This window comes from Peromyscus californicus, unplaced genomic scaffold, assembly GCF_007827085.1.
Source record: "Peromyscus californicus insignis strain IS unplaced genomic scaffold, ASM782708v3 Scaffold_9__1_contigs__length_137607984, whole genome shotgun sequence".
Lineage (NCBI taxonomy): Eukaryota > Metazoa > Chordata > Mammalia > Rodentia > Cricetidae > Peromyscus > Peromyscus californicus.
Window position 1 is genome coordinate 55,402,421 of NW_026294617.1, and position 26,178 is coordinate 55,428,598.

The 26,178-nt window shown below is 37.8% G+C and overlaps 1 protein-coding gene across 1 annotated transcript; it reads right to left on the reverse strand.

Moving 5' to 3' along the window:
• Window positions 1–395: 395 nt before the first annotated feature.
• Window positions 396–25,458, reverse strand: Serpini2 (serpin family I member 2). The gene is made up of 8 exons (XM_052732170.1): window positions 25,212–25,458; window positions 17,633–17,863; window positions 16,127–16,321; window positions 15,856–16,048; window positions 12,252–12,349; window positions 8,103–8,189; window positions 4,589–4,678; window positions 396–472 (listed from the first exon to the last, which is right to left on the reverse strand). The coding sequence occupies exons 1-8, from the start codon at window positions 25,456–25,458 to the stop codon at window positions 396–398; spliced, it is 1,218 nt and encodes a 405-aa protein (XP_052588130.1).
• Between the last annotated feature and the right edge of the window lie 720 nt (window positions 25,459–26,178).

The window sequence follows — 26,178 nt, forward strand, 5'->3', positions numbered from 1 at the left end:
ATCTCAGGGAAAAGCCTGGCTCTACCTCCCCAATGCTACAATACAAGCACACCATGACATTTGGCTATTTTTCGCTTTTTTTTTTTTTTAACCTGAGTTCTGGATTGAACTTAGGTTCTCATGCTTGTAAGACAAGCACTTTACCAAGGGAACTATCAGGCCACATAAATTTGATATGGAAAAAATCTTAGAATTTTTAAACAATTTAGGATTTGTTTATGTTTTATATAATCTCAGTGCTTTAGAAAAACATCAAAAGAAAAAGATTTATATCCATCTTCAGTTATTTTATAGGCACAGTTTTAATCAGAACAATGTTAGAAATTTTTCAAAATGATGACATTTCACCAATCATCCATTTTCCAAGTGTTGTATTTGGAGACCATGATTTTTATTCACAGTGAATCTAAATCTCTCCCCTTCACTGTTTGGATATCAGGATCAGTCACCCTTCCCATAAATAAAATTGACTCTAGAACAAAAGAAAAAAATGATTTAGAAATTTCTGGAGAAGAAGACAATAATTATTTTCTTCATGATTTAACAGTTCTTTACTCATTTTTCTCTACAGCTGAAGTCTGGCAGCAAGACCCTCCCTCTTTGTCTAAAACACTTAGATCATTATTAATCATTTTTGGTAGTTTGAAAAGTAAATAAAATCCTACAACAGTTTGTCATGGAAAATGCATTAGTCTTGTTTTTCCTGAGAGAGTTTTTCTAAATATAGAACCCAACCAGGCAATCACAGCATAATAAAATGGTGATGAGCACAGTGCAGCCTCAAGTCAGAAGAACTGGCATCCATCTTTTTATGCACAGAATAACAGCCTCAGGGTTAACAGTGCAGTTTCCCAAATCTCCTTCTGCTCTGAATCAAAGCATACTTCACTGCTAAAGACAATATTTTCATATCACTAGTACTTTCAAGTGCTCAGCAAAATGATATTGTATCAAACACAAGTGCAAACACCTGTTTTCAGCCATTCTCTGTTCGGCAGTGACATGGATAAAAGAACTAGAGAACAGACTAGGAATTAATGTTGCGTCAAAACTATTCACCTTGCATTTCACCCGGGAAAGGGAAGTGGAGGAGGGTCAATGACAACTGCCATAAACTCTTAATTGCAGGTATAAGGAAGGTTAATTTTAAAAAGTTGTAAAATAATTTTTGCTTCAGTTAGAGCTAATTAATGCAGTTAGATATATTTGAAACAACAGCAGGAAGGTCCTATGCTTAGTTAACTCCTTGCCATTCAATTAAGATACAGACATGAATTTGAGGGAGAGCGAGGAGGGGTAAATGAGTAGGTTTGGAGGGAGGAAAGGGAAGCAAGAAATACTATTATATCTCAAAAAGGGATAGACACAGTATTAGGAGTGTCAATAACAGGGATGGAGCTATAATCTTAAACTGATGTTTTTCTTTATATTTTTCCTCAAAATTTCAAAACTATGTCAGAAAAAAAGAAAATAAACACCTAGTTTTCTGCTAGACAAGGATACACCTTTCCCAGGATGAATAATGCATTTAGTCACAGTAGGAAGCACCAGTGACTTGTGTCTTCATAATGCTCTGGCATAAAATACTTCTCAGAAATTGGGAGGAATTCTTTAAGTCACTTTTATAGGTAAAAAACATCATTTAAAATTTAAACATGGCAGTGTACAACATTTCACAAGCAATATTTGTCCTGGTGTTCCCCATCTGTTCATTTCACCATAGAGAATCATACTTTGAATTGAGTCTACGAAGTTCTGAGGGTTAGTGAAATGTCCCTTAACAAAAGACCAATGCAAGAGCAGGGCAGGAACAAGAGTCAATACCACTTATGTTTTCTTTCCTTCTTACTTAAGTGTCCTCTCCATTTAACTAAAATGTTTATTCCAGCTCTCCATCAGATGGAATTTATAACTCCTAACACTAAAATCCACAGCATTGCCCAAACATATGGTTAGATTCCAAGATTTATTCATAAATATTATTCAAGTTGCTTATTCTTTCAGCTCGAGTGAAGAATTCTGAATGCAATAAATTTTGTTTGAGGAGTACTGTCAGCTTGAAAATTATGACTCACTACTTCCTCAGAAATGTGCATTTCATGTACCATCCTTCTCAATTTTTGTCTGGAAGTCTATAGAACTGTTCTGCTCCCTCAGCTTTGAAAAGCAAGTGAGTTCTTTATCTCCTGTAACTTTAACAGTTCAAGATAAATATCCAACTCGTTAGTATGAAAATCCAAATAACATAAAGAATTTTTACGAGGAGTATGTGATAAAAATAAAAATTTAAATACAGATTAAAAAATAGTTGTACAAACCTAAAGTCATCTGCCTCCATACTTGAGAAACTGTCAGCTGCATATACATACTTTGGTTAAAGCTTAAAGCCATTTTATGGTTGTCTAAGTCAACATGTTATTCTCATTTATGAGAGAAAAATAAATAAATCACAAAATGCATACTGCTTTAAGATACTAACTCTTCCTAATTTTTAAAGATTTTAAAAAGTTTTCTTTTATGTGTGTTAGTGTTTATCTGCATGTATATATGTGTACTGTGTGTGCGTGGTGTGTGTATGAGGCCAGAAAAGGGTGTGTGGTCCCCGGGAATTGGATTTAAAGATAATTGTGAGCCACCACGTGTATGCTGGGAACTGATCCCAGCTTCTCTACAAGAGCATCCACTGCTCTCTATAACTGAACACTCTCTTCAGCCCCTATTCTAAGTTTTATATCACAATTCACACCTCCTAATATATGAGGTTTCGTTTATATTAAGTAATACTTTAAAGGAGTAACTCTGCTTTAGAAGGACTCGTTGCAATAATAATCATAGAAATTGTTGCTAAGGTTTAATTGTTAAACATTATCACAAATAAACAAGTATATGGATCATTTTGGGTTTTAAATTTTCACTACTGTCATACAAGATGAAATTATGAAATTACGCTGTCTTAGAACAAATCATCAACTAGGGAAACATAATGATTCTAAATGTCATTTACATATACACTATTGCCCAGTGTAGACTCATTTATTGCTGTTGTCCATACTCAATAATTAGATATACCAATTATAAAAAATGAAGATTGTTCAATGGTTAAAGTTATATAGATTAAATAGCATATTCAGAATATATTTTAATAATGACATCTACTATCAGGATTGAAATTGTCTTAATACAATCTCAGTGATTTTAAAGCTATTTCAATACTTACACTGATATTAGTATTAGACATTAGTATTAATACTCATATCAGTATTAGTATTTGTATTAGACTAATATTAATATTAGTATTAGAGTTAGACAAAGAGACTAGTGTATCCCTTAAGAGTGCCAGTAGCTCAACCATCGGAGAGGGGCTTGGACCTGCCTCTACTGAATGTACCAGGCTCTGCTGACTCGCCATGGGAGACCTTACATTCTTGTAGGAGGGAATGAGGGGCAGGTTGGTGTCGGGGGAGGCAGACAAGGTGGGAGGAGGGAAGAGGGGGATCTGTGATTGGTATGGAAAATGAATAAAAAAAATTCTTAATAAAAAATGTGCCGGTAACACAACCTTTAGTTAATCTAACAAATTCAGAGTCTCAGATTAACTGTGCCTCTTTTCCTTATGAACCAGTTTACAGAAACTTTACAGTTATTTGTCCTTCACTTATTGCTATTTATGTTTATTGATACATTTTTAGTGTGAGCCTACTGTGTACTAGGAAACATGTTATAAGCTTTATGTATTCTTTTAGGTTATTTTTTAAATATTGATTTCTTTTCTAACTTAACAGGAAAATACAACTTAAAATAGATGAGCAACATGAGCTGACTTGTTAATGGAGCTGGAATGTGAGCAGAGATCTGCCACCATGTCCTCAGTCACAGAGTGTAGAGGAACTGGCATTTCCTCCAAAGCTTTCTAGTATACTCTAGGCCGAATAAAATACCCTCTGCTCTTCTGTGTTTTGTGACTCTCACAGGATATTGTTGTTAGAATCCTAAGGATGCCCTAAAGATGACTTCTGCAGTGTTTTCACACTCTGGCAGATATTTTCATAAGAGCAAGTGGTGACAATCTATCAGAACAATCTGGATTTCCATATTCCGACATTATGTCACACAGCCAACTGTACCATCATACCCCCTTTTATGCCTCACTGAATTCTCTGGAGGTCTGAAGTGACGTTTGGTCCCACCTTGCTTCTCAGAGCCTCTATGAGCCACTCTTTACATAACTCCACAATTCCCAGTTTCCACCTCCATTGTGGCATCACAGCACGTTAACCTCATTTGTCACTTTACCAATCTTTAATTGTATGGTATGACGCAAGCTAACTCTTCTATCTCTGAGTCTCTAAGTCCCTATTAGTCAAATAACCGCTGGAAGTGATGCTAGCTGAACATATGGAACAGTTGTGCCAGAAGCCATGTTAGCGCTACCCTATCTCAAACTCTCCTCATATCTTACAATACCACAACCGGAGTACAAAATACAAAGAGCAAACGCCTATTGAAAGAAAACATGACTTCAGATATGTGTGTAACAGCTGACAGCTTAATTTAATACTACCTGCTAAGAAATTTTAAAAAGAGGTACCTGTTTGGGTGTGCTTCATAATAAACAGAAATGGATGATTTGCTCGAAATTGAGTTTGAGTCAAACTCATGATCGCAGGGATGTTGATGCCTATGAAACAGAGAGAGCAGTCATTTCAATGTTCACACTCAAGAGATCCATAAAAAAAATATATTGCAATAGCTTTCACAGACAAATGGATCTTGATATAATATATCCTAAAGGCAAAGAAATTTGTAATTACTTTTCAGTTACTGTGCACGGGACTAAATATTTGACCATTCATGAATTCATTCTGACTTCACATTTGTGTTCAATGAGGAAGAACACCAAATACTAGATTCAATTTAGTGGAAGCAATGAAAAATGTCATATTTTCAATAGTAATTTTCTGCCCATTATTTATATTGCATTATCTGTTCTTAAAATGCTTCACCTTTTAATTCCTTTCCAGACATGTTTGCACTTTATTGCCATACTTCAAGCTGTGAGAATCTCATCTGGGTTCAAAACTACCTACATTATATTTCCAGAACTATTCTGTGAGCTCAGAGCTTTTAAAATTTATATATTATACATTTATATATACATTTTGTATATATACATTATATACGTGTATATGACTTTTATCATAAAACTAGGAACAGATACTTGCTGAGTTACAATTACTTATTATAATAATTCACATTATTTTAGCTTATGTGGCATTTGTCAATAGTGTGGGAAATTTCAGTGGTCAGATAAAGTTTTTTCCTAGATTAAACATTTTTGCACTCATCTCAGGTTCTATTCATCTCAGATCTGACTGAGTAGGCTAGAGTGAGGTCTGAGAATGGCAATTCCTGAGAAGCTCCCATTTGATGCCCTGGTCTCTGAAGTACATTTCTAGCCTAATGTAAATTGTATCTTACTTTCAATGTCCCTGTAAAATTTTGTTCAGGCCCAAGGGGGGCGGGGAATCAACATGCATTGGTCAAAATTGAAAAAAACAATGAAATACAATCTTACAAAAATGACATGAATGCCACTCTTCCGTACATAATAACCATAACAATGCCACCCAAATTGCCAGTGGATATAAGTTCACATCTGAATTACTGAGATAAATCAGAAAAGTAAAGTCAGTTTTGCTCCCATTTTCATTTTCAGTGAAAACTTTTTTTGTTCCTAGCTTGTTCGTGAATAACACCCAGAGTACATCCTTCAAAGTCAGATTCTGAGGCTATTCTGGGGCATGATTCATCAGGATATCTGCTGACTCCTATTACCCTCTCCTAATGAGTGCATAATCCTCCTCCTGGAGAATGCTAGCCTCACAGTGAGAGGCACTGTGCAATAGCAAAATGGCTTTGAGCTTAAAATCAGGGAAGCTGATATCAGTTCAAATTCTGTCAGTTAACAGCATGACCCCAGGCAAGTGACATTACATCTCAGGAGCTTCTCCTTCACTAATATAATTAGATGATTGTTCACTAATGGATGGGAACTCATTCAGTATTGTGTAAACGCAGATGAAATTTTGTGTTCATGAGCCGTTAACCTCATCTGAATATATAACTCTGGTTTCTCCAAGGACTAAGAGAGTCCATCTTCTGCAACCTCTGTTTCTTGAACAGAGCAATGCAACTTCCTTCAAGAGATAGCAGAATGGTAATGATAGCCCAGTGTGTCCCACCTAGATGTCAAAATCCATGGTACTATGCATCACTATAAAATAACACGAGGGAATGGGAAGGTCGAGCTGTGGGAAGGACAGAGGGGGAAAGGTGGAGGGAGAGAATAATGAAAGAGATATCTTGATAGAAGGAGCCATTATGGGGTTAGGGAGAAACCTGGTACTAGGGAAATTCCCAGGAATCCACAAGAATGACCCCAGCTAAGACTACTAGCAATAGTGGAGATGGAGCCTGAACTGGCCTTCCCCTGTAATCAGACTGGGGAATACCCTGTCATCATAGAGCCTTCATCCAGTAACTGATGGAAGCAGATGCAGAGATCCACAACCAAGCACCAGGCTGAACTCTGGGAATCCAGTTGAAGAGAGGGAGGAGGGATTATGTGAGTAAGGAGGGGTCAAGATCATGAGAGGGAAATCTACACAGACAACTGAACCAAGCTCGTGGAAACTCACAAACTCTAGACTGACAGCTATGGAGTCTACATGGGACCAAACTAGGCCCTTTACATGTGGAAAACAGTTGTGTAGCTTGCTCTGTTTGAGGGGCCCCTGGCAGTGGGATCCGGATCTGTCACTGGTGCATGAGCTGGTTTTTTTTGAGCCCTTTCCCTATGATGGGATGCCTTGCTTACTCTTGATACAGGGGAGAGAGGCTTGGTCCTCCCTCATCTGAATATACCAGGCTTTTCTGACTCCCCATGGGAGCCTTTACCATTTTGGAGGAGTGGTTGGGGGGTGGGGGAAAACGGGAGAAAGGAATGGGAGGAGAAACTGTGGTTGGTGTGTAAAATGAAAATAGATAGATAGATAGATAGATAGATAGATAGATAATAGATAGATAGATAGATAGATAGATAGATAGATAGATAGATAGATAGATAGATAGAATTTGGGAGTGTTTTTCAACAATACCCTTTAAATGATGCACATTTTTAAAGCATTGGTTAATGCTTTAAATCCAAACAGTATTAGGGAATTAACATAGAGTAACATGAGAGCCACTAATTCTTTGTTTGTTTGTTTCTAGTTGATTTCAAGGCTTTCCACCAATTGTTTTTCCAAGCTTTATTTACATACAGCGAAGTTACTATTCAAAATAACATTTATTCAATGAAGTGCAGAAGAGAGGTTATTCTTAACCTTCAATGTCCTTTCAAACCAACTAGTGAGTTCAGACAGCTAGAATCTGACTGAGTAAGTCTGGAATAAGACTTGAAATTTGGCCCTTTTAATAAATTCCTAGGTAAAGCTCTTGCTGCTAGTCTATCTACTGTATGTGTGGTATTTAGGGCAGCCTGTAAGTCCTAAGTCAGGGCTTCCTCTCCTAGGTTGTGAATTGGGATCACTTCGGGAAATTTAAGGAAATCTTAGAGCTTGGATCTCATCTACAGCAATACAGACTGAATTCTTTTAAACTACCCAGATGACTCTAATATGCAGCTAAGTTTTTGAGCCACTACTACTGAGATAATAACAAGAATCAAATTAGAAAGGTGATCACTAAGTTAATATAATTAAGAATGAAATTAAAGAAGAAAGTGATACTGAGCACTCTTAACCACAAGGATATCATAGTTGAGTCCTGATATTTTTTTCCCCAGACGCTATCTGCTAATTGGTAGTGCTTACAATTTGCACAGAAGAAAATATCAATAGATGAAGTTGAACTGCTAATCAAATCATTTTCTTTTGTGTTATGCATAGAGGAAAAGATGTATGTACAACATACACAAGCACCATTTTCTTCCTATCTCTATACAGAAGAAGATAAAATAAAGGTCCAAATGTGGCAGAACAACCCTAAGCCTCCACCCTGCCCACCATCCTCGTCATTTCTCAAGAAGTCGTTTGTTTCACCTGTGGATGTTGCAGCTTCGCTTCCGTCTTCATTTACCTCCAAGAAAACTTTCTGCATGACCCTGGAGACATAGACTTCAGATGAATCTGACGAAAACATAAAGGATTATTTGACAGTTAAAATCAAAGCCATTACTATTAGGACCTCAAATAATTACATGTTCAAATATACAGAAACCCTGATTGAACAAATGAACTCTCTCTAATGTAGCCAGTTTTCTGGAGATAAGCGTGCTTAGGTTTAACTATGGAATTCATGAAAAGATAGACAGATAGGACAAGTTTGCCCAGACATAAAAGGTGAAGACTGAAAGTGTAACCCTCTAATCAGATACTCCACTATGAGGGAGATTTGAATGGACAGAGGGGGCTTTTCACTTTGCCACAATCTACAGAAAGATTGAAAGATCAACCTCAAAGCCAACTTGTCTTTTAAATTATAGATTCAGTTCTGATCTGACATTAAAACGAAATCCATTTTCCTTCAAGACTGGTTAGGTCAGAAAAGTCTAAAGTAGTTTATGGTGATATTTTATTTGTATTAAAATGTTATTTGTATGTTAATAAATAAAGTTGCCCGGGGGTCAGAGCTATTAGCAAGCCATAGGAAAGCAGGGCAGTGGTAGCGTACGCTTGTAATTCCAGCACTTAGTAGGCAGAGCTGGGTAAGTCTCTGTGTGTTCAGGGATACAGCCATTATTGGATACACATGCCTTTAATCTTAATACCAATCATGGAAAACCTGGAGGCCTATACAGACAGGCTGTGAGGAGGCGGTCATGTGGTTGAGTTTACAACCAATGAGAAGGCAGGACAGGAACTCTATATAAAGACTTTAACACAGGGGTAGCTCTGGTTCGGAGAGGTAGGACCACTGCAGGAGGAAGGGTAAGGTTTTGGCTCTTGGCTCTGACCTCTTGGCTTTCTTCTTTGCATTGGTTCTGTGTTTATTGTTTGATGGGAAGGTTGGATACATCTACAGTAGTTTGTGTCATCTGTCCAAATAATCATTTCAGAGCTGTGCTTTTTAAAAACCGGATAAATGTGTCCGTGTAAGACAGTGTCTTACATTTGCTCTATTATGCGTGTGTGCTGAGGGTTCCCCTCTTCACCCATGGGTAAAACCGATATGAAATGTTTCTGTCACAGTATCCTGCAAGGAAATTCTTAATAAGTGAAGTCATGAGGTAAACATCATGTCAAGTCAGCTTTGCAAGACCAAACATATCTAGCTTCTTCAGAGTCAAGAGAGGCATGCCCTAAAAACTATCTGGCACAAAGTTGGTTTACTACAGACACCACTTAAATCAATGGACATGAGTGTGCTCAGTGACAGAAACCTGTAACATGGAGAAAGGGGAAAGCCAAAGTTTCAGTGTGGATTTTCCAATATGTAAGACAGGACTCAGGGTGAGTCACCTAGACAAATTCTCATCAATAGTTCCCTGAAGTAAGACAGGATTCACAAATAAAGCACATAGTTAGTGATTTAATAGCCTGGGCAGGTAAGGGAGAGGTGAAAATTTTCACCCAGATTAGCAATGGAATTAGTCCAAATGGCTCCTAGATCATTAGGCTGAGGTGTTTGGTCTTATAAATATAACCCCTGCAGTAAAGCTTAGGCAAATAATCTGAGACACACTAGCTTAGAATAATGAACAAGAGTTCTGTAGACTCATTGGTATCTTTGTCTTTGCTATCATTTCTTTTAAATATTCATGAAAAGACAAGTCTATAATTGTTAAATTACGAACTCTAGAATATTGCTTTCTAGATGTTTAAGTAAATTTGAATATTGTTTTATTTTTATCTATCTATTCTCTCTCTCTCTCTCTCTCTCTCTCTCTCTCTCTCTCTCTCTCTCTCTCTCTCTCTGTGTGTGTGTGTGTGTGTGTGTGTGTGTGTGCAGGTCCTTGTGTGGAGACAGTAGTCTTAACTATATTATATTCCAAATTATTGAACTATGTGAGCATAAAATATCTATTTCTTGTAGAAATTGTTCCACTAATATTAGATTAGTTCACATTACATTTTGGTAAAATTTTAGTATACAAAAATAAGAAAGCATGGCAAATGTTGTGGCCTGGATAAGTATCCTTCCCAAAGTCTCCTGTGTTGGAAGCTTGGCCCTCAGCTAGGTAGGAAGTAGAAGATACTGGAAGAAATTGGCCATTGTGTTTTTAGGGGATCGTATCCCCACTCCTGCCTTTATCCCTCTCTCTGCTTCTTGTCTTCGATGTGATAAATTAGATCCTCTACCAAATGTTTCTGCAGTCATTTGTCTAGTCCAAGACTAGAGGACCAAACCGCCAGGCTAAATCCTCTGATTCAGAATCCTCTTTTGTTTGTTTACAGCAGGCATTTGGTCACTGCTCTGAAAAGTAGCAAATATAACATTGAATTGCTTATGCTGATAACTACCAGCTTTAGTGTTCAGTCAATGAGGCAGGACCAAAACGTTAAAATAATTCAAATAGCTAACCCCAGAGGGGAAAAAAGGGCAGAAAATGTTAGACATTTATTCTCAGCTTGGAGTTATTCTTTTGCACAAATTATTTTATGAAGCATTTTGGAAGTATTTTCATAAATCATCTTGTAAAAGGTTTATGGAAGCTACAAATTGCTGGAGTCTGAATGGTGAGTTGCTGTTTAAATGCTTAAGGTACACTGAGTGAAATTCCTAGGGCGAGAAAGAAGGTAAAGGGGAAGAAATGCTTGAAAAGTGCTTGGTGATTATGGGTTGTGGAGGTGACTTTGGTCAGGGCACACTAAAATAGCATCTTACTGGAGTGTTCAATGTGGACTGCTCCTGCCGGTACTGTAGAGATTTGTAAGAAGTCAGATCTAATGTCTCTGTGGAAACAAGTAGTTGTGTCATGTGTGAAGGTGATAACGACTTTGTCTGGCACCTATGCACGGATTCCACTTCCTTCACTCAGAGATGTTATTCATCCCACCCATGCACCTAACTGATTGGTGAGGGAACAAATGGACAAATACTTCCCCAATGTCTAGATATTTACATAAAAGTTCAAAAAGTATTTCTGCTATATGTTATATGGTGATACAAAAATAGACTGGCAAGCCTATCTCGTCACAATTCTGCTGATTTTTTTTAAGTGTGTGTAGTGTGTATGGCTCTCTTCAGTTATTTGTTTTTCAGTTATCAGTTTTTTTCAAGGACTGAAGAACTAAAAGAATGTCTGGCATAGCTGTGGAAGCAAGGAACCCAACAAGGCATAATTCCATAGATACATGCCAGCATGAACAACCATCTCTTTTTGCTGTCAGCCCAAGGACCTCTGCAGGTAGCTCTGTCCACTGTAACCTTCCTGATTCCTGATCATGGACATCATCCAAAGGTTTGCATGCTTTAATACCAACAGATTGTCCATCTGAGTTTTATTCGTCCAGCTTAAATGACAGACATCAAGGTGTGATTCCCATCATTAGGAAGGGAATACAAACAGGGCAGAGTAGAAGCTTACATAATGTTTTCACTTACATAGTTTTATTATAAGTATGGCAAGAATGTTTATCTAACTTTATGAAATTCTTTCTGAATTTCATTGGGCAAATGTAACTGGAGTTTTCCTGTGTCCCACCTGGCCCGTGGTCAGGACAAATCTCTCTCATCCACTGGTCCCACAGCCACTTGGACACAAATAAACACACACAGGCTTATGTTAATTAAAACTGCTTGGCCATTAGCTCAGGTTAACTACTGACTAGTTCTTACACTTTAACTCAGCTCATTTCTGTTAATCTATATGTAGCCATGTGTTCCATGGCTTTACCTGTGTGATATTACATGCTGCTCCCTGCATGGGAGGCTGGCGTCTCCTGACTCAGCCTTCCCCTTCCCAGAATTCTCCTTGTCTGTTTATCCCACCTATACTTCCTGCCTGGCTACTGGCCAATCAGCATTTTACTAAACCAGTGTATAAAAGCATTATCCCACAGCAAGGAAAATTTCATACCTGGGAGATACAGTGCATACTAATAGGAGGCTCATCCAAGTTATGACATTTATTCACTACGTATATGCTTGCTGGGACTGATGCTCTCTCATTTTAAGATCAGCTGCTAATAAAATTCCAAGAAAACAAATCAACATGACAATATAAAAATTACTTATCAACATCATACCTGTTATTCCAGTAAGGTCACAGCCACCACCGAATATCTCAGTTACATTTAAGGAATATAATGCTTCCTTGAAGTCCAATTTTTGCTCCGTTTTAAATCTGTTTCAAAAAGATGAACAAAAATGACTTAAAACACTGTGCACATTTTCTAAGAAATTTTTTTTTAAGACGTGAGTGGGTTGGCAAAGATTATATTGTGAATCTTTGGCTTTCACCAACCCAATTTCATTTTCTTATGTCTCACATCATTTTTATATAGTTCCATTAATTGGTTCCACATTGGTAATAACTTGCTTCCTGGATATATTGTTGGTAGGAATGATGAATAGAATGATTTTTAAAGTGACAATTACCCCCCTCCCAGAAAAGAAAAACAGTTTTTTTCTTTGTTTAGCATCTTTGATAGAAGTGTGAAGCTTCCTTCTAGCAATTTTCTGTATTCAAGATTTTCTGACAAAGATGTGCCCCGGTACATGCTCACAATACTATGAGCAAGCAGGAGTCAGCAGTCAGCACTGCTAGAGGAAGCTTGTTGGCTACTGATGTTCAGAGAAGCATTTATGTCTCACCATCCTTCCTCTTTATCTCACATTTCCTATGAATCTATCCATTTTATGGACATTCTTAATGTCTAAGTGGAAACTTCATGTGGATAAACATGGAATGGAACTGGGTAAAATGGACAAGCTGTATCCGGTCAGGGGAGAGAAGTGAGAACAGGGAGAGAGCTTGTGGTGATATTTTATTTGTGCACCCCAATAATACTTATCTGGGGATCAGAGAACAGAGCCAGCCACCAAATTAGACAAAGAGGTCAGGTGTGGTGGCACATGCCTTTAATCCTGGCCCTTGAGATCTCATACCTTTGCTACCAAGTATTTAGGAAGCATACACGTCTTTAATCCCAGCACTAGGAAGTAAAGAAAATGGCAGGGCACAGAAAGGTATATAAGGCATGAGTAAACAGGAAGTCTCATTCTGGAGGCTGAGGAATTGGTAAGGTGAGGTTGGTTGTGGATTGTACTGTTTTTCTGATCTTCCAGCTTTCATCCCCATATCTGGCTCCAGGTTTTTTATTAATAAGACCATTTAGCAATTCGTCTTACTAAAGCTGAACAGTGCTTTTGATATCAGGTCATAAATTAAGAGTTCAGCATCCAGCTTACTTGAGTCCTTCACTCATGAAGAAGGCACTAATCAGAAAACCTCAGAGCTTCTCTTGGGTGTAGATCTTCCATGGTTCCAAGACAGCTACAGGCACTGAATCTCATAGTATTATTTAAATATTATTTCATAAATGCCTAGAGAATTTTTTTTTCATTTTTAAAAGAGATAGCAAACTTTTTTAAAAAGGAGAAAACGTGACTTCCTGGGGAAATGCATGTTTACTTTTCAGTGACATTCCCTGACAATTCCTACCTCAATATCTATGTCTGTACCTTGACAGGCACTTGCCTCAAGATATGTACACAGCTGATTGAGGACCTTGGATCTGACATGTAAGCTGAAGTTGGGGGCTAGAAATTTGAAGGAAAATAAGTCTAATTCAAGCATAATATTAATTGATGAATATTGATTAAATTTCTTCACTGTAATTCTTCAAAATAATGAATACCCTGTGGGAGTAAGCTAAAATTATTTTGTAGCAAAATAGAATGTATTTTGGAATATGCTAGACATTCTAAGCCCTAGGTAACAGGGATTGTGGGGATTGTGCAAACTAAAAATCTATTGCTAATGAAAATTGCAATTTTATGCTGCTATTTTCAAATTCTTAGTAATTTCCTATTGGAAAAAATTAAATACGATTGTTTTAAAAGTATTCTCTTTTTTATCATACTCTTTAAACTGAATAGCAATAAAGGTGGAAACTATATGTTCTAATATACCTACTATTTTTAGAATAATAGCCCAACAATTTCAGGATAATGACAAGAATACTAAAGACTTATTACAATGTCTAATAATGTGTAATTATCACTAGAAAGTCATTTAAATAATAGTCCTGCTCATACCATAGTCCAGTGAAACCTACAGAAATAGAAATGCATTCATTCATTTGATAAAAGCATAATCTGAGGCCAATATCTAATTATCCATAATTATTGCAGCCAAGAATAGGGGGAATGAAGCAGAACTTCCATGGTTGGCACTTAACATAGATCACAGTTTTTAATGTCTACAAAAACCCTATGAAGTCAGCATTGTCATAGAAGAAAGTGTAGTCAGGTTTCTCTGGTCCTACCCAGCTCTTCAGTGCCGTGTTCCTTTATAAAATAATCACTGAGAAGCTTATATTAATTATAACTGCTTGGCCATTAGCTCAGGCTTATTATTGACTAGCTCTTACACTTAATTTAACCCATAATTCTTATCTATGTTTAACCACATAGCTTGGTACCTTTTCTCAGTTCTGCCTTGTCATCTTGCTTCCTCTGCGTCTGGCTGGTGACTCCTGACTCAGACTTCCTCTTCCCCAAATTCTCCTCATCTGCTTACCCCACCTATACTTCCTGTCTGGCTACTGGCCAATCAGTGTTTTATTTATCAACCAATCTGAGCAACACATATTCACAGCATACAGAAAGATATCCCATAGCACTTGCCCTTTTCTGTCTAATCAAAAAGTTAGGTTTTAACTTTAACATAGTAAAATTACATATAATAGAACAGTTATTGAACAAGAATTATAGTTACAATATCTAGTCTATTTGTGTTTGGCAAAATTAAAGAAAATATTCTATCTATGCTATATTTGTGAGTCTAAAGTTTCATTTTACCACCGGCCAGCCAGAACACAGGAAAACTTCCAACTACAAGAAAGCAATCATAAGAAATTTGATTTCTAAGCTCATGGTCAAGATATATACAAGAGATATGATTTAAACTCAGGTCCAGTTGGGTCAAAGCTAATGTGCTGACTCTTTCTGTCTTCTACTTAAACTGTAATACCACTATAATTCCAAACCATGATCTTGGTCAATATATACACTGTGAGTCATTGTTCATCATAGTTGTGTTTCATCTCCCATCTACCTTGACCCTAAACTGAAATTATAAAAAGAATAGCAACTAAAAGTAAAGGAATGGGCAACAAAAATGCTGGTTTGATAAATAGTAAATTAAATTATCACGAAAGAGAATATTTAGCATATGAAATATTGTCTGTTTGCCTTACACATGGAATTTGCTCCCATGTGTAAACGTGGTTAAAAAAGGTCTAACACAGATTAAGAAAAAAAAAAAGAAAGAAAAGAAAAAAACCCTGAGGAAAATCTGAACTCCTGTGCTAACATAGACCTGCTCCTGGTTTCTAGTCACTACTCTGAATTTGTCTCATTAATTCCCTCTCCTGTACATTGAGGGTTCTCATTAAATGGGGGAGGAGGGAATTAAAACCTCTTGATGTCTCCCTGTGGGTCTCTATCCTATTATCTGAAATCCAGTTGTGTACATAATGGACTTTAGGGAACCCACGATTATATAAGGATGAAAGTAACCAAACCAAATCCAGAGAAACACAGCATTAGTACCAAAATATAAATTCAGAGACTGGGAGATGGCTCGTGGAATAACGTGCTTGCTTCACAAGTGTGAGGACCCACCGAGGGAGGCTGACTTCCACTTCCTCCTCATGCAGCTCAGTGAACCATCTCCGGATGTGATGAGCAGTAACTCGTTTTTCCACTTCTTCTATGCTCACATCTTCTGTGGGAAGGATGAGGACCATACTAAACTCATCAGCCTTGTAAGGCAATTCCAAAACCTGGCAATTCATGAATGACTCAGAAAAATAACCTGAAACAAATAAAACTCATTAAATATGTTTATCAGTTATCAAATCCACAGTTTAATATATGTAGTTTCTCATATTACCATATTTTGTTCTGAACAGAGCCTTCATCATTGGAACCTTGACGGTTGAGCCATCTTTCTTGCTAAAATCTAACATCTCTGTGTCTTCTTTTCTGAATTTCTGTTTCCAGTCCCCCTTGAAATAAATGGCATTTACCAGGACCAGACGAGTCAGGGGGCCAAACTCTTCCTCAGAAAACATATTTTTAATTTTTCCTATAAATAGAATAGAGAAAATAATAGGGAGAAAAATTAAGTAGTGATTCAAGGGAACTGGCTAAAACAGACCAAAGCAAAAATGTCTTGCACAGAGCTATTTTTGACAGGGTATTGTATCATCTAGTGTGAGCCAAAGGAAATACTTGTAAATACTTCCCTAAGAAATGGGTGCAAACAGAAACATCAGGAAACAGGAAATGACAGTGTTCTAGGAAAAAGTGGACAGAGCTAGTAATGAACTCTCTGTTGAGATGATGTCCATAAGTTGCTCCTCAGACAAGAAGAGGAGAATTGAAATATGTTTTCCTGCATGTTTACCAGTTTTATTCAGACCTAAGGGCTAAGTTGCCCATCAGGACAACCAGATTTAGTAGATCAGTGGTCCACCCAAGCTTATTACTCTCATGGCTGCAACCAGTGACCAGTGGCTAGCCTGATTGTCATCTTCAAAACAACCAATCTCTCCTCACCTTAGTTCTCTGTGCAGTAAGCAATTCCTTGTTTATAACAGTATTGTTTCCTTATTTCACATTCCTGTACATTCTGATCCTCACCACTGAGTCACAATCTCAATGTGTTTAAATCTGTGTTTGAATCTGCCCATGAAGATTTAAGTAGAAACTCACACAATCATAAATTTCTTCAGCATAATCATAATCAAATAAAAATAGTATTAAGGGTTCGGTTTATGTCTATTATATCACATACATAGTTATTCAAGTTTCTAATAACTGAAATATTGTAGTAGTGGCCTAAGTTTAAAAAGAACCCAAGTGCACAATGTTCTAAACTTTGAACTCAAATATATCTTGACCTTAACCTCTATTTAATGACTTTGTAATTTTTGCTGCATTGGTTCTAAAGGTTATATTAGCATATCTATGATAAGATTGTTAGCATTATTTTTAAACATTAACATAATCAACTAAAATATTTACAGTATACTTGGAAAAGTGACATTTGGAATTGACATATCTAATATATTCCTGAACTAAGATAGGCCTCCTGTTTCCACACCTGAAAAAAAAATATCAATACTTGAACAAAAATTACTGCTAAAATTCCCCCATGAATAATAGGGGACTGTCTGAAATTGGTGCATGAATCAATATATTTTTCAAAGCAGTTCTGAGTTTCTCTGGGTTATATAATCTAGTGTTAATTTAAATAACAGTAAGATGAAATGGAAGATCTGATCCATTTGATCCACAGTAGAACGGGAAATATTGAGCCATTCTTTACGTTGGGGATGTTAAAAGCCATGAATCCAACAGGAAATAGCAGTTTTATGAAAATGGGAAACTTTACCATCTGTTTTGCTTTCGACCCAGGTGCTTATTGTCTCTGCACAAGCCTTTGCATCCAGAAAATCCACCAGTTTGGTAGCACTCTGAAAAAGCTCCTTGTTGCCATGGAGATACGCTTCCTTCACAATGAATCCTTCTTGAAGGTAGAGGGCACTGGCAAGATTAAATGTAAATTCCTGTTTCTTCTTTGAGATGGCCGAAAAGAGTGACTTCAGCACAGAAAATTCCTCTCCTACAAAATAATTATAATGTCTACTCACACGTTGAACAGCATGAAAACAGTAACTTCTTAATTTGGCCACATTTAATCATGTCACGTCTTCCATGCTGAGACCTAACTAACTATGGGAAATCAGTACAAAGATTTTGAACATTCGCCTCCGATAAAATATGGATTTTGCAGAAAAATCAACAATAATACTGGACAAAGAATGACCATATGAATTTAATTTTTTCAGAAACAAAATTATGAATTTATGCAGGCTGAAGGTAGGCCCAACTTTCTAATCACATTTAGATCATTCAATAGCAGGAAATTTCCATTTAAGACTCCTTCCTTTGAGAGGGAACTGTTGAGCATTAGTGGAGATATGACACCAATGAACAATTTTTCAATGTTACTTTCATTTCGACTTCCAGAGATTGCTATTTGTTGAAGAACTGCACCTGTCCAGCTTTCAAGGTTTACAAGAAAAGCCCTATAATCATCACTAGGCTTATATAAAAATCAGAAGTGCCTATTTGTTCAGATTCAGGAATCTATGTATTTCGGCCGTCTGCAGGAACAAAGTAGCCATCCAAACAATAGCTACTGGGTAAAAAATCAGCTAAAATAATTACCACTAGATGATTATTTATTGTTGAGTGGTTCTGACCCTAGTGCTACACATGGCTCTGAATCTTGTCTACTCGGATGATTCCTTCCATCAGTTCTTAGGCATCTCCTAATGCTACAAACATTTTTATGTACCTCTGACTTTATCCTAGAACTCAGTCATAAAGCCAGAAACTGATTCCTATAACATGTTATTTCTGGGCTTTCGTTACATTTTTCAGTAAAAACTGAAATGCCACTTGTGTAACTTGAAAGTTGATAGTATTTGATTCATCTCCATTTAATAATAGCTCACCATTAAAACATACTCATTGAGTAGAATTGTTGAGGAGCTGGGGAGATGGCTTAGTCAGTAACGTTCCTGCTGTGCAAGACAAAGGACTCAAATTCAATCACAGCATAAAAGCTGGGGAGGTCATCTCATGCCTGTCATACCCACAGTGGGTAGGCAGAGGCAGCAGAGTGCCTGAGGCTTGCTGTCCATCCAGTACAGACAAGTTGGTGAACTCTAGGTTTAGTGAGAGAACCTGACTTAAACAATAATAATTAATAGAGTAAGTCACCTGACATAGACATCTAATCTCCAAAAGCACACATAGAGAGGGATGTATACACACACACACACACACACACACACACACACACACACACACACACACACATAAAACAAGTATTACAGAAAACTTCTTTGAAAGTATCTAAGGGAGATAAAGTATGAGAGTACACACTATTTAACTACGAAACTAGTACTCATAATTTTTGTGTGAATAATGGAGCTGACACTGGGGAGCTGCCTCCACATGCTTTGCATCTTGCCCTCCTAACTGGAAGTGATACTTTGGTCCCTGACACCTCCTTGGTTGGCAGTTCTTAAAAAGGTACAGTCCAACCTTGGTCTCAACAATTCTCGCTCATATAAACCCTCCTCATTCTCGCTAATTGGACTCCCAGAGATCCACCCAGGGCCTAGTCATGGATCTCTGCATCCAGATCCCTCAGTAGTTGGATGAGGTTTCTAGCATGACAATTAAGGTGTTTGGCCATCCCATCACCAGAGTAGGTCAGTTTGGGCTGTCTCTCGACCATTGCCAGCAGTCTGTTGTGTGGTTGGATAAAGCACAGGGACAAATAGCCAAATGAATGGAAACACATGAACTATGAACCAATGGCTGAGGGGTCCCCCACTGGATCAGGCCCTCTGAATGGGTGAGACAGTTGATTGGCTTGATCTGTTTGGGAGGCATCCAGGCAGTGGGACCGGGTCCTGTGCTCATTGCATGAGTTGGCTGTTTGAAACCTGGGGCCTATGCAGGATTGCTTGGCTCGGCCTGGGAGGAGGGGACTGGACCTACCTGGACTGAGTCTACCAGGTTGATCTCAGTCTGTGGGGAAGGCTTTGCCCTGAAGGAGATGGGAATGAGGGGGGGGTCTGGGGGGAAGGTGAGGGGACGGGAGGGGGGAGAACAAGGGAATCCGTGGCTGATATGTAGAACTGAATTGTATTGCAAAATAAAAAAAAAAAAAAGGTACAGTCCTCCCATCTATACAGGAGCCAGGCTAGATGCATTGCACTATATTTGAAACTTCAGGTTCTCTGAAGACAGAGACAAATACATAAAAGATTTTAAATATGAAAATACATTTCATATTATTAGACTTGAGGACTTCTATGATTCCCGAAAACCCTGGACTTCTTTATACAAAGAGATTGAGAAAGTTATACTCTTTTGTTTGGTTATGCAAAGATTCTGGAACATGGTGTTCACTGCTATAAAAAGCTTTAAATGGCATGTATTAGCAACTGGGCAGCTACAGAGATGACTTCCTCAGTAAAAATACAAACGCTTATACAAAAGAATTAATGACAGAGACAAAGTGGATGATTATAAAGTAATTTTCAGGCATTTATAATTTATGGACACCTTTAAAGGAGTGGTAGGGAAAACAGAGAGGAAGAGAAAAAATAGCTGTACCTCATTTGTCAGAGCAAATAGAATCATGTCATATACTTAAGGTCTAAAAACCTGTGACAAAGAGCTGACCTTTAATAAATCACTGGGCTCCTAGATCAATGGGAAACTATCACCAAGTACCACACGTTTGGGGGAGACTACAAAAATATTGGGCTGATAAACTTGATTATATATTACAGGTTAATGACCTCATTTACACAAATCAAAAAGGATACATATACATGGCTCCTAATCAGCAATGAGAAAAAAAACTTGTTTAATTTCCTAAAATAGAACCAAAGAGAACCAATAATGGGGATAATCGGTTTGAGTATAGCAGCCCTCTAGAAAATGTTTGAAAATTCTAGCACTGGTTCTGCTCTCCTGATGTCAAGAATCCAAAGGTGAATTATGTGTGCATGTGATCCAGACACGCAAACAAAAGTAGACCTAGGGCCTGGGGAGGTAGCTCTGTCAGTGGCATCCTTCCACTAAATCCTAAGTCCTGAGTCTGACCCTAAATTCAAACATTAAAAAAGAAAAGAAAAGAAAAATGCTGGGTATGGTGACACATGATTATGATCTCAGCACTGTGGAGGCAAAGACAGATGGATCCTTGGGACTCACTGTACAGATATCTTAGTGGCAAATTCCAGGTCAGTCCGAGATCATCACAAAAAAAGTGTGTATGTGAGGGATGTGGGATGCTGAAGAGATAGTTCACTGGTTCCAAGCACATGTTACTGTTGCAGAGAAGTTCTCAGCACCCATGTCAGGTGGCTCACCACCATCTGTTACTCCAGGAACATGGTGTCCAACACCTCTGTCCTCCATAGGCACCTGCACACAAGTGCACCTACCCACATACACACACACACACACACACACACACACACACACACACACACACACACATAGGTGGGGGGAGGGAGAGGGAGAGGGAGAGGGAGAGGGAGAGGGAGGGAGAGAGAGAGAGAGAGAGAGAGAGAGAGAGAGAGAGAGAGAGAGAGAGAGAGAGAGAGATTTTAGAGAGTTTAAAACTCTTTGAAGAATAGCACTTTCTTCTGGTCTCCAAATCCTCATGTCTATTCATGTACACTCACAAACACAAATAGACTGATAGACCGAAATTATGGATTATTTCAGACAAATGATCCACACAAATCCCCTAATCAAAACCCTGTTTTTAATAGTAATATTCACAGATGTAAGGAAAGTTGAGAGGTAATGTGATTGGGCAAAACCACAAGGAATTTTTGTTATAGAACTAGAGTTGAAATTCTTGCTAAGTATTCTTTCCTTTGTTTGTAGTGCTGGGCATTAAACCTGGTACCCTAAGCAGGCTGGGCAGGCCATCTAATATTGAGCTGCACCCCAGACCCAGGTTTTCTTTTCATGACTCAATGATAAAATAGAAATATCTCCAATGCATCCTTTGACTAATCGATTACATTTTTTTCAGAGCATTATCAAGTGTTCAGCACAGTGAAGAATGTATATTCTGGACATAAACTTTGATGCTTAGGTAACGTGTAAGTACTCTGTACCTTGGGAACCACAGTGCTGCAAGTATGCTAGCAGTTATATGCATCTTTAGAGCCCTATAGAATAAGCCAGATATTAATGTGGAATGATACAGCAAGGACCACACATTGGTAGCAGGAAAGAAAAATCAAGACTGAAGATTCACCAAATAACATATTTTATAAATCAGTGGTGCAGGAGGAAGGACTAGAAAGAAGACTTCGTGAGTAAGAATATTTGCTCTTCTTCCATAGGACTCAAGTTCTGTTCCCAGCAAACACATTGTGTGTTTAACAACAATCTATATCTTCATCTCCAGAGGATTTGATATTCTCTTCTAGTATTTTTAGGCCCCTACATTCATGCACAAACCACACATATATGCATATGATTTTAAATAATAAGTCTTTTTAAAGAATAAAATTATTGAGGGATTAAGAGCAGAGCCAGCAGTGAAGTCAGTTAATGAGATTCATCTGAGGAATTAAGTCTAAGGAGATGTAGAAATATGCAGGAATCAAGCTATATTATATTTCAACACACCATTTTTTTTAAAAAAGCAAAAATTGAAGCTGAGGAGATGGCTCAAAAAATGTTGGTTGCATAAACATGAGGACCTGAGTTTGATGCTTGACATCCAATTAAAGACCTACTCTGGTGATCAGATGGCTGAACACCCTAACTGTCATGATAGAACTCTTATCCAGTGACTGATGGAAGCAGATGCAGAGAACCACAGCCAAGCCCTAGGTGGAGCTCCAGGAGTCCAATCGGCAAGTGAGGGGGGATTATATGAGCAAGAGATATTGAGACCATGATTGGAAAAAGCACAGGGACAAATTGCCAAACTAGTGGAAACACATGAACTGTGAACCAATAGCTCAGGAGCCCCCATGGAACTGGATAAGGCCCTCTGGATAAGTGAGACAGTTGATTAGCTTGAACTATTTAGGAGACCCCCAGGCAGTGGGACCGGGACCTGTCCTTGGTGCATGAGCTGGCTTTTTGGAACCTAGGGCCTGTGCTGAGACACTTTGCTCAGCCTTGGTGTAGGGAGGCAGGGACTGGACCTGCCTCAGCTGAATCTGTCAGGCTGGGCTGACTCCCCAGGGGAGACCTTGCCTTGGAGGAGGTGGGAATGGAGGGAGTGGATTGTGGGGGGAAGGCTAGGGGGTAGGAGAAGGGAGGACAAGGGAGTCTGTGGCTGATATGTAAAATTAAATTAATTATAAAATAAAAATATTTATTTAAAAAAAGCTGGTGTTGCAGTGTGTACTTGTAATCCCAGCACTGATAAAGATGGGAGGATCCCTGTGGCTTGCAGGCCAATCAGTCTAGTGAAATAGTCTAGCTTCAAGGTTAGTGACAGGTCCTGTCTCAAAAAGTAAGATGACATCAACCTCTGTCTGCCACATGCACATGCACACACAGGTATGCTCACATGAATATATATATGGATACAGAAATCAAAATGGGAAAATGTGATGAACAAAATACAACAATTTTAAATAATGACAAGATTCATTTTGTCTTCTTTTGTTCCAGGTTCCACATACTTCTGCCCGCACTGCCTGCTGCTGGCTGTCTCAGTCTTTGCTCCACTCCTAATTCTGTTTACTGCTCTCACTCCAGACTGTGGAGACATTTCTCCATCTACTTGTCATTCGCTATCTCACACTTTCTCGCCTCTTAACTGTGTGTCTTCTCTTAGCTCTTCTTTTCTTGCTTTTATTTTTCAGACTTTATTTTCATTATTTTGCCTTTTAACTTTCTTTGCCTTCATCATTGGCCCTCCACATGTGTCTCTCCATCACTTAAAGTGTGAAAGGCAGAACTATTTTGGCAGATTATGCTCACGGGTTTGCCATCTATATAAACTCTTACAAGGAAAGTATAAAACTGCCCTTATGGGTCTTGCATTGTTTTGGGAAAGAGCACCAGACAAAATACTCAAACCTTTTGTTTTGTTTTTCTCATCTGCACAGCAGAGGTATATGTATCTTATGGAGTGATTATAGATATTGCATGCTAATTTGCATCGGACATGCATAGCAGTATCTGATGGACTACAATCATGTTTGAAGGTACTTCACTATTATTACCGTGAATATTTCTATGTTCACATCCTACCATTCTGAAGACACGCATGTTTGTATGTTTCCCTCCAAGATGTATCCATCTTGAAATTTAATTTCAGAGGCCTATTTTGATAACTTATCATAGAATCATGCATTCATAAGCAATATATTACTTTTCAAAGGGTTACCATGTAATATTTCTGAGAGTGGTGTGTTTGGACTTGCTGAAACTAATCAAGATGACTACAGTATCGTCATTATGCATTATTCACAAAGGAAAACTCAATTAACTTATTAGCAATAGCACTTCTGTACAAAATTGCTTTTATTGAAAATGGAGCAATGGATGCCCTGCCAATATTTTCAGGAAAACAAATTCCTAAATACAGATAATCTGTGCTAAGGAAAATATACTGAAATTAATTATGGTTGTAGTAATTAAACTCCCAAATCAAAAATCCAGATGTCTCTTCTGATGTTCAGGATATGCTATGTGATAGTGATATAAAAATCCAGATGTCTCTTCTGATGTTTGGGATATGCTATGTGACAGTGATATAAAAAGCTTAATACTGAGACCACTATGAACTGAAGGCATAAGCCAGATGGCCAGGGAAATGCTTCAAATTTGATGTCAGATGCCCACATGGGACTTTGGGGGGACTCCAAAACAACCACTCGCATTAAGAAACTTTTGACGGAGTATTTAAGAGCTTCCTTCCACCATTTTATAAAACTACTAAGCAAGCTCATAAATTAAACGATGTTTTTCATGGTCTCTTGGTGAAGTAGTGAATTCCTTTTCTGAGAGAAGTAAGAGAAACTACTACTGAAGAAGGATTGAGCAAATAATGCCCTTTCCACAATAATAAATGAAGTGCAATGTTATTTTGAATCCATTCTATGATATTAAAATCAATAAGTAGAAATATACAAACAGTTCAGAGAAAAACATAGACATACAGAGAATTTTATTTCTGTATAAGCATTAATTTCTTAATAAAGTTTTTTACTACATATCTTAAAAGGAATCAATCAGAAGTGAATAAAAAAACATACATTTATAATTATCTGTTGGTCATAATTTGGTACTGTCTCGGCTTTTCACCTGTTGATGTTCAATGATTTGAGCTTCTCTCTGATGTCCTTAAACTAAAGCTGACCATATCTATAGACCCATAAGATGCTCACCTGTTGAGGATTCCTGCATCCTTAAGGTTTGCAGAATCTGCTGTTGTGCTTTGCCTTTTGCACCTAGTTGGACCATTCCAAGAAGCACAGTTGTTCCAAGGGGGGAAAATATAATGTTGTTCTTGTGAGAGAAACAAAGAGCTTTATAAAGATCCACTGCAAACTCAGCATTTCTTTGAGCCACAGTTCTTGAAGCTTGACTTCCAGAAAAAAACAGCAGAAAACTCCACAATATGATCTTATCCATCTTGACTTCTGTGTATTAATTTAAAATGTATTGTTTTCAAAGCAGACTTTATCATGGTGAGTTTAATAGAAGAGTTACCATCTATTAGACTATCCTGAACAAATGCATACACATACAGAATATTCTGTGTGTCCTACTACCACAGATAGCCTCTACATCATTGGCAGTTTGCTGTATAAGCATCGTGCAATAGGAGAAGCCCTCATACTACTGGTTGTATTAAAGTTTCCTTCTAAAAGCTAGCATAATATATACTTTGAGTTTCCTAAAACCAATGGTAAAACACTACACAGAGTATTATCAGTTCTAACTAGCTTTATGATTCTTCCTCTCTATTTTCTCGTGACTTTAATGGAACATTTGTAACTGACTCAAGGGAACTTGTGTTCAGGTTACTTCAAAAGGGTTTTAGACCAAGAGCAACAGAACTGGAAAGTCAGTGCATTCTAGATCAGCAGAGCAGTCTGACTACCCCAACAGCAGCTTTTCTCATACTCTATGATTCTTGCTTCTAAGAGCAAAATGTCCTAACTCTCACTTCACAGTTTTCCAAAAGGAAAGAAAAAGAAAGGAAGAAAGATTAAAATAAACAAAATGACAGTCAAATATAAATGGTAAAGTAAAAACAATGAATGAATTCTTCAAACATTCTGACTAAACAATTAACAACTATAGGGATAGCAGCAATAGAAAACCATAACCATTCACAAGACTGCCCCC

Coding starts and splice junctions, on each gene's coding strand:
- Serpini2 (XM_052732170.1), bottom strand. CDS start 25,458: ATGGATAAGATCATATTGTGGAGTTTTCTGCTGTTTTTTTCTGGAAGT. Junction 17,864..25,211: donor GATGCAGGAATCCTCAACAG/GTGAGCATCTTA, acceptor ATTATTTTGTAG/GAGAGGAATTTTCTGTGCTG. Junction 8,190..12,251: donor TGACCTTACTGGAATAACAG/GTATGATGTTGA, acceptor TGTTTTCGTCAG/ATTCATCTGAAGTCTATGTC.